Here is an 8,330-nt window from a genome sequence, read left to right as displayed (position 1 = left end):
AGAGGAGGAGGAGGAGGAGGAGGAGGAGGCTGACAGGAAGAAGAAGGCAGAGATGATGAGAAGGAGTATGCTGCGACAGAGACGAACTCGCAGGTACCTCACACTTTTTCACCTTCTCCCGGTCAATCGACGAGCAGGAGAGATCGTGAGGAAGAGGATGAAGATGACGACGAGAATCATAAAATGTACTTGAAGCTTCCAATTCAAGACAAGCAGCACGCAAAGAAGTAAGAGAACCTCCTCCTCCTCCTCGTCCTTCTGGTCCTCCTCCTCCTCCTCCTCCTCCTCCTCCTCCTCCTCCTTCAACCTCTCCTGCACCTCTTACACCCCCTGTCCCTGTCTTTCCCTCTGGCCACTTTTCACTCTCCTTCTCTCCTCTTGTCCCTTCCCATCCCCTTCCTCTAACTTTCCCTTCCTCTTCTTCTCTCTCGTGACTCTCGTCTCGACAGTCTTCATCCTACGACAAGGACGACCTGTGGGTCATCTCCTCCTCTCCCACCTTCGACGAGCCAACCGACGACAATTCCTTCACCTTCCTTGCTCGTAGCGAGTACTACGGCGTCTCGTCATCAGGTAGAGAGAGGGGACGGCAGGGAGTGGGAAGAGTGAAAGGAAGGGCATGGAGGGAGGGATAAAGGAAGGGAGAGAAGTGGAGGGGAGGAGGGGAGACGAAGGATGCTGCAGTGGTGATGGTTCCGTCAGGTCTCGTGTCCGTCAAGCCTCTTCTGTCTTCTCCTCCTCCTCGATCCTCCCGCGTCACTAGAGTCTTCGCTCTCCGGGGGTCAAACGTGGCGACTGAAGTCTACATGCTCGACGTCCTGGCGAACCTGACGAGGGAGGAGAGGACGAAGAGACGCTCGCCTCCTCTCTTCCGCTCCCTGCTCGCACTCGGTCCCGTCACCTCACAGGACGACGTTCTACATCAGCGGTTGCTTATCGTCCGCTCTCTTCCTCCTGCTCTCCTCACTCTTCTTCCAGCCTCCGGCAGCTCTCCGAGGAGGATCAGGCGAGCTTCAAAGGAGCATTGGAGGTAGCGGAGGGTCAGGTGGAGAAGACCTGACGGCAGAGCAGGAGGAGGCGGAGGACATTCTCAAGCACTTTGCTCTCAACGAGGAGCAGCAGCTTGCACTGCAGGCTGTCAAGAAGTCGCTCCTCCCTGCCTCTGATCCGCAGCAAGAGGTCAACCCCTTCATCCTCCTCTTCGGCATCTTCGGGAGCGGCAAGACCCACCTCCTCAGCGCTATCATTCTCCTCCTCTACCGACTGAGCAAGAGGGCCGAGCAGGTGCTTACTCTTCCCCTTCCTCCTCCTCTTCCCCTTCCTCCTCCTCTTCCCCTTCCTTCTCCTCCTCCTTCCATTGACCTAACCCAGCAGAGCTCGACGGCTCTCCATCCTCTCCGCGTCCTCGTCGTCAGCTGGACAAACGTGGCGGTGGATCGCGTGCTGCTGAGCCTGGAGCAGCGCGGCATCAAGGACTTTGAGCGGCACGGGAGCGCGACGAGGATGTCAAAGGACCTGCTCAAGTACTCGTGCCTGCAGCTGAAGCACGAAGAGAGGAGGCGGCCCGAGCAGTCGAAGCCCATCATCGTGGGGGGTGAGCACGCGGGTCAGCTGAGGATGCTGCTGATGATTGTGCAGCAACCATCGCCTCCTGCTCCTTCTCCTCCTTGGACGACTGCGAGTTTGACTTTGTGATCGTAGACGAGGCGACTCAGATCCCTGAGGTGCGAGGAGGAAAGAGGAGGAGGAGGAGGAGGAGGAGGAGGAGCTAGTCTCACTGACAGCTCAGCCTGCCTGCCTGCTGCCGCTGCTGAGGTTCCATCCTGCGCGCGTGATCCTCGTCGGAGATCCTAAACAACTTCCTCCCACGTTACGAGGACCCAACCGACTGCTGGGCCCGGCAGATGACCTGACAAGAACTCTCTTCGAGGTCTTCCATGCCCCTCTTCCTCCTCCTCCCTGAGCTCCTGCTCCTGCTGCTCCTGCGCTATCCCACTCCTCTCCCTTCATTCCCCTCACTCCTGCACTCTCTCAAATTGCTTCACAAGCCTCCTCGTTGTTCCTCCTCCTCCTCCTCCTCGTTGTCCCTCCTCCTCCTCCTCCTCCTCGCCCTCCACATCCTCTTCGTCTCACATTCCTGCAGCGGCTCAGTGAGCTATCGCCCTCCTCCAGCATTCGCCTCACCCGGCAGTACCGATGTCATCCTCGCATCTCCCGCTTGGCCTCCCTCCTCTTCTACAACCAGGAGGTCAAGGACGGAGTAGCAGGGGAGGACAGGCAGGCGATATGCTTCCTGCCCCCCACTCTCTTTCTCGACACGTCCTCGCTTGACCGCTCCTCTCTGCCAGCCTTCATGCAGCAGGAGGTGACCTCCGACTCCTTCCTCTCCGACTTCGGCTCGGACGTGCAGGAGCTAAGGAACTGGTCGGACTTCCATGAAGCCGCTGCTGTCCTCGGCCTCTTGAGCAAACTCCTCAGGGCCAACGTGCCGGCAAAGCAGGTGAGCCAGAGCTGATCTTCTCCTCTCCTCCTGCTCCTCCTCCCCCTCCTCCCTCATCCTCCTCCCCCCAACCTCTCTTCCCTCCTCCTTCCCCCTCCCTTCCCTCCTCCTCCTCCTCCTCCTCCACCACCACCATTATCACCTCCACCTCCATCTCCCGTTGCATTCCTCTTCGTCGGATCACTGACGTGACCCCTCAGATCGGCATCATCTGCATGTATCGAGCGCAGGTGGGTATGATTCAGAGGCTCCTCCTCCTCCTCGAAAAGGCTGCGAGATCTAAAATGTCCAGTACCGACGTGAGTACGAAGTCTCCTGAGTCATGCTCCTCTTCCTCCTCCCCTCCTCTCTTCTCCTCTCTATCTCCTCTCTATCTCCTCCTCATTCTCTCCTCTTCACCTCCTGCCCACATTTCCTCCTCCTCGTCCTCTCCTCTTTACCTCCTGCCCACATTTCCTCCTCCTCGTCCTCTCCTCGCTACCTCCTCCACACCTCTCCTCCTCCCCGTTCCACTACTTTCCCCTGCCTCCTCATCGCATACCATGTTGAAGTCTTTTGCTGCAGCGCGACCTGGTCAAGGACATTTCGCGTGACTTGACTGAAATCACTCGACACGTAAAAGTGAGCACGGTTGATGCTTTCCAGGCAAGAGAGGAGGAGGAGGAGGAGGAGGAGGAGGAGGAGCAAGAGAAGCAAGGAGGGAGGAGGAGCGAGAAAGGAGGAGGAGGAGGAGGAGTGAGAAAGTAGGAGGAGGGAGGAGGAGGATGAAGAGAAGCGAGGAGGAGGATGAGGAGGAGGAGGAGCGAGGAGGAGGAGGAGGAGCCAGAAACGAGGAGGGGCAAGAAAGGAGGAGGATGAAGAGGAGAAGCGAGGAGGAGGACGAGGAGGAGGAGGAAGGAGGAGGACGAGGAGGACGAGGATCAGGAGGAGGCTGACGCTGACCAAGGGAGAGGAACGAGACATCGTGTTTGTCTGCCTTACAAGGATGAGTGGAGGTCTCTCCCCCTGTCCCACATCTGCAACCCTCGCAGGTACCTCAAGCTTCCCCTACTGCTGCCCTTCTCAAGCTTCTACAGGGTCAACGTCGCCATCACCCGAGCAAAGAGACACCTCGTCGTCTCTGGCTTCGCTCCTGTCAGTCTCCTCCTTCTCCTCCCTCCTTCCTCCCTCCTTTTTTCTCCTCCTCCTCCTTCCTCTGGCACTCTTTTCCTCTCTTCTTCACTCTCCTGCCACACTTCTACCTCTGTTTCCCTACCCCTCACCTGATCCTCATCTCGCTCCTTCAGCTGCTCCAAGATGCTTCGCCATGGAACGCTCTCCTTGACAACGTAGACCGTCGCACTGATCGCCCGGCTGCCGCCCCCGGGCCAGCAATCAGCAGCGAAACTTCTCTAGCGCATTTCCAGGAGTTGTTGAGCCGGCTGAAGCTAACGTAGCGGAGGAGGCTGACGACCGACGTAGACGATGAAGTCTGTTATGCTTTACACTTTAATCGTCTTCAAACATTCGAACTGAAAGAATTCGAGAGAAACAAACTGAGAGGGAGAGGGGAGAGGAGAACGACACAGCTTGAGGGAGAGCTGGAGGGAGTGAAGAGCTTAGGAGGAGGTCGAGCTGTACTGGATGCCGTGCTTCTCGAAGCCTAGAGTGATGACCTGCTCGTTGTCAGCAGCCATCCAGCTGGGAATATGACCTCACCGAGATACGAAGAACGACGACTCCTGAAGCGAAGGTCGACAGCCTGTAACGATCGTCCTGCAAGACAAGACCTCATGTCATCGACCATGACAGCAGCAGCATCGGCTTCATGTTCATCTTCTCCACCACCATCACGATCAACAGACAGCAGGATCAACCGCCACTACATCAGCTATGCGAGGAAGCATCTTCTATCACACAAGGAGGGCCAACAAAAGAACGTCACCTGTCGCCATATGAGATCGGAGTCCTTCAGCTGCGGATACGCTCCTGCCACGCGTGATCGTGAGACTTGTGTTGCTCTACAGGAGGAGGAAGAGACCGAGAAAGAACGCGCTGACATACTCCAACCAACTCTGAGGCTTCGGTCGCCATGTGCAGACCTTGAGCTCGTATGTCCCAGGGCTTGAAGGGATCTGAGGGAGAAGGAGCCATGCCGGGTCAGCAGACAAGTCGATGTCATCACAAGGGCTTCTCACATAGCAGAAGCCATATCCTGCCAGGCTGTTCCTCCCGTGACTGTCTTGGCTCCAGACCTAAAGGACGAGCTCACATGATCGTGGCACAGACAGGTCTATGCACGAAACCTCGCAGTGAAACTTGGGCCATCCTTGTAGCGCTGTAGTGCTGTAGTGTAGATCGAGGGGATATGACCAGACGCATGGCTCTCCCCTCGGCATCACGTCCACCTAGACACTTCATGCTCACGAAAGGGAGTGAGAAGGAAAGGAATGCCTGTGTCTGCCCGCTAGCAAACCCTTCCAGTAATGTCCATCTTTTGTTGTCGGCTCGACCATCGTCAGTTACGATACTCCTGAGAATTTTTCAAACCGATAGGCCTCTTCTTTGTTTCACATACAGATCCCTCTTCGCCTCTTCAATCCCATCATCATTATCTCCATCATTATTATCATCATCGCCATCATTATCATGACTTTATCATCATCATCGTCATCTCAATCATCTATCATCTTCGCAATCGTCATCATCGTCTCCATCATCATCGCAACCACCAGCATCGTCTCTCACCACTTGCACAGCAGCGATGGCTCGTCGAAGTCTTCGCCTTGTGCTATGCTGCCCACTACATGCACCTCCGCCATTCCCGCCAACCCAAACGCAGTACCGGTCTGTAACGGTCTGTAACCATCAGGAATTATAACGGTCCATAACGTTTGGAACATGCAGGGAAGAGGGAAGACAGGGAGAGGGAGCGGGAGCGGGAGGAAGAGGAAGGGAGGAGGAAGTGGAGGGGAGAGAAGGGAAGGAGAGTTGTGTTCAAGGAGGAAGCATCTGATGCAGGATTGTCTCTGTAGAAGAAGTAGCTGTGCGAGCGTGAATGATAGTGAGTAACAAGACTTGTTGTCTGAACAAAAATCTACCTCGAATGTTCGCATGTGACAATATGGTTCAGGTCATGAAGGATGATGAGAAACCAGAGCTGCCGTGGGGGCTGGATAGCTCAAAGCTCGCCAAAGGATCCAAAGATTCCATCACCCAAGACAAAATAAAGGGATTCCAAATCGGCAATCAAACCAAGTCCCGTTTCCAAAAGCACAAGGAAGAGCAAGAGGCAAGGAAGAGGCAGGAAGAAGAGGAAGCCGCCAAGGTCTTCGAAGATTTCGTCGCCTCTTTCGAGACTGATGGAGCGGCAAAGCCCAAGGGCTTCGTTAGAGGTGAGGTGGTTCAGAAAGGGTCGAACCCGCTGGGTGGGAATGCGGGCATGCAAGTCAGACCGGGAGAGGTTTACAGCATGGTGCCAAAGCATGAGACCTATCGCGAGGAGAAGCAGACTTTCGACTCCAAGAAGTCACCGACGGAGATCAAAGTGAAACTCCTGTACCTCAATGTGTTAGGCAGCTCACCAGTAGGCAGGGAATCAACAAGGCCCAGAACAAGAAGCGAGGAATCGAAGAGCTGATGAAGGAACTGCGAGGAACCACTCCGGCATCAAAGGTGCAAGAGGAGGAGGAGGAGGAGGAGGAGGAGGAGGAGGAGGAGGAGTGATAGTTCGCAGGCGCAGAAGACTGAGGAACTGATCGCCTCGCACTTCCGGGACAAGGACATGCCGCAGGGTTCGTTTGATGATGGAGATGAAAACACAACGAACCTATACGTTGGCAACCTTCATCCTCAGGTACTTGTGACCGAGCGATGCTGGGCTGACAGCGCTTCAGATCTCTGAGGAGATGCTGATGAAGGAGTTTGGGAAGTACGGGCCCATTGCGTCTGTCAAGATCATGTGGCCTCGGACGGACGAGGAGAAATCGAGACAGCGAAACTGTGGCTTTGTGAACATGATGGACAGAAAGAGTGCAGAGGCAGCCAAAGACAGTCTGAACGGGAAGGAGTTCTTCGGTCTGGAGATGAAGATAGGATGGGGGAAGGCAATGTCAAAGGGAGCTGTCCCCTGCTACGCGATGAAGCCTGGCGAGAAGGAGGAGCCGGTCATGTTCAGGAGGACGGGAGAGGTTACGGTGAGATTCCCAAAGTCGAACGAAGTGCGGCAGATGATCGACAAGATGGCGGAGTACGTGGTGAGGGAGGGCCACGAGTTTGAGAAGGCGATCCTGAACCGAGAGAGAGAAAACCCGCTCTTTGAGTTCTTGTGGGACTTGGACTCTCGGAACGGGGTCTACTACAAGTGGAAAGTCTTCTCGCTCGCTCAAGGCGACTCGCTGACTGAGTGGCGCCGGATGCCCTTCCAGATGTTTCTCGGAGGAGTGGTGTGGACGCCTCCTGGGGACCTTGAGTCTGCTCCTGCTCCCCTGGAGAGGAAGAAATCTCGCAGCCGGTCGAGGTCTCCTGGCCATGGCAACAGCGGGGCTGCTCTGACAGACAGTGAGGTGGAGGAGCTCCAGTCGATGCTTCGGAACATGTCGGCAGAGCGAGAGCAGATCGGAGACGCCATGTACTGGTCGATCCGTCGAGCTGAGGCAGCTCAGGATATCGTCGACATCATCACTCAGTCGCTGACCATCCTCAAGACGCCGATTCCCACCAAGATCGCTCGCCTCTTCCTCGTCTCGGACATCCTCCACAACAGCTCAGCCGCCGTCAAGAAAGCTTCCTTGTTCCGCACCTGCTTCGAGAAGGCGATGCCGCACATCTTCGAGGCTCTCGGAGAGAAGCTCAGGTCACCCGACGTTGGCAGGATGACGGCAGAGGCGATGAAGGAGAAGGTGTCGCGTGTGCTGCGGGTGTGGGAGGTCTGGTGCATCTACCCCAACGAGATGATCCAGGAGCTGGAGGATACCTTCCTCGGCAACCCCTCCGCCAAGGGTCCAGCTAAGAACGCGGCCGAGAGCCTCAGCAAAGTAGAAGCGGATAAGGCGATCGACGGGGAGCCATTGGACGGAGAGCCGTTGGACGGAGAGCCGTTGGACGGAGAGCCATTGGACGGAGAGCCATTGGACGGAGAGCCGTTGGACGGGGAGCCGTTGGACGGGGAGCCGTTGGACGGAGAGCCATTGGACGGAGAGCCGTTGGACGGAGAGCCTCTAGATGGGGAGCCCATGGACGAGTAAGAGGAGGAGAGGGTTGCGAGTTGTATGTAACAAGAGGGAGAGAAGGAGAAAGTCTCAGATTGTCATGTGTAGTTGCCGCCCTGCCTGGAACATGTGGGACGGAAGGAGAATATGAGTAGGGTAGGAAGAGAAGGGAGGAGGGAGGAGGGAGAAGACAAAAGATAAACTGAAGAAGCGGGAGAGAAATATATTTACATTCAAGTACAAGAGTTCACTGCATGTGCGCGAAGGCGCCGACGAGGCAGAGAACTTTCTGCAGTTTGTCCTGCAAGAAGATGAGTAGCAATGGGCGAGGACGAGCAGGACGGGACAAGAGGGAAGGACTCAACCTTGAGCTTCAGCCACATTCGCCGCTCGAGGTCTCGCAGCCTCTCGAGCCTAGAGAAAGTCAAAGAGAAGAAGCAGAGGCGGTACAAGGAGTTGGAGCAGGGGCAGGAGGAGCAGGAGCAGGAGCAGGAGCAGGAGGAGCAGGAGCAGGAGCAGGAGCAGGAGCAGGAGGAGCAGGAGCAGGAGCAGGAGGAGCAGGAGCAGGATCTTAGGCGTGGAGGCCAAGGAGAGGGGTCAAGGGAAGGAGGAGAGGAGGAGCGAGAAAGGAGCAGGAGCAG

The 8,330-nt window shown here is 56.2% G+C and overlaps 4 protein-coding genes across 4 annotated transcripts in view; 2 read left to right on the top strand and 2 right to left on the bottom strand.

Moving 5' to 3' along the window:
• The window catches only part of GUITHDRAFT_141338 (hypothetical protein), a gene marked incomplete at both ends in the record, with an annotated part of 4,805 nt that extends 1,986 nt beyond the window's left edge, over positions 1–2,819 (top strand). Inside the window, 10 exons of the mRNA XM_005829321.1 lie at positions 450–573; positions 703–928; positions 979–1,045; positions 1,072–1,284; positions 1,375–1,594; positions 1,639–1,724; positions 1,790–1,930; positions 2,144–2,500; positions 2,701–2,730; positions 2,793–2,819. Of these exons, the coding sequence (XP_005829378.1) occupies positions 450–573; positions 703–928; positions 979–1,045; positions 1,072–1,284; positions 1,375–1,594; positions 1,639–1,724; positions 1,790–1,930; positions 2,144–2,500; positions 2,701–2,730; positions 2,793–2,819 (1,491 nt within the window). The remainder of the gene's footprint in view (positions 1–449; positions 574–702; positions 929–978; positions 1,046–1,071; positions 1,285–1,374; positions 1,595–1,638; positions 1,725–1,789; positions 1,931–2,143; positions 2,501–2,700; positions 2,731–2,792) is intronic.
• A 1,148-nt stretch (positions 2,820–3,967) lies between these two features.
• Positions 3,968–5,313, bottom strand: GUITHDRAFT_88158 (hypothetical protein). The gene is made up of 8 exons (XM_005829320.1): positions 5,228–5,313; positions 4,934–5,012; positions 4,786–4,887; positions 4,678–4,734; positions 4,521–4,614; positions 4,425–4,468; positions 4,199–4,255; positions 3,968–4,155 (listed from the first exon to the last, which is right to left on the bottom strand). The coding sequence occupies exons 1-8, from the start codon at positions 5,299–5,301 to the stop codon at positions 4,099–4,101; spliced, it is 564 nt and encodes a 187-aa protein (XP_005829377.1). The 5' UTR covers positions 5,302–5,313; the 3' UTR covers positions 3,968–4,098.
• Positions 5,314–5,615: 302 nt separating this feature from the next.
• Positions 5,616–7,725, top strand: GUITHDRAFT_74010 (hypothetical protein; the record flags this gene model as incomplete). Its single annotated transcript, XM_005829319.1, has 3 exons — positions 5,616–5,954; positions 6,135–6,335; positions 6,376–7,725. 3 exons carry the CDS (start codon positions 5,616–5,618, stop codon positions 7,723–7,725), a joined length of 1,890 nt encoding a protein of 629 aa, XP_005829376.1.
• A 176-nt stretch (positions 7,726–7,901) lies between these two features.
• Positions 7,902–8,330, bottom strand: part of GUITHDRAFT_164167 (hypothetical protein) — a gene marked incomplete at its 5' end in the record, with an annotated part of 6,518 nt that continues 6,089 nt past the window's right edge. Inside the window, one exon of the mRNA XM_005829318.1 lies at positions 7,902–8,104. Coding sequence (XP_005829375.1) covers positions 7,923–8,104 — 182 coding nt within the window. The 3' untranslated portion in view covers positions 7,902–7,922. The remainder of the gene's footprint in view (positions 8,105–8,330) is intronic.

Source organism: Guillardia theta, assembly GCF_000315625.1.
Source record: "Guillardia theta CCMP2712 unplaced genomic scaffold GUITHscaffold_53, whole genome shotgun sequence".
Lineage (NCBI taxonomy): Eukaryota > Cryptophyceae > Pyrenomonadales > Geminigeraceae > Guillardia > Guillardia theta.
This window is presented reverse-complemented; position numbering and strand designations above follow the sequence as displayed.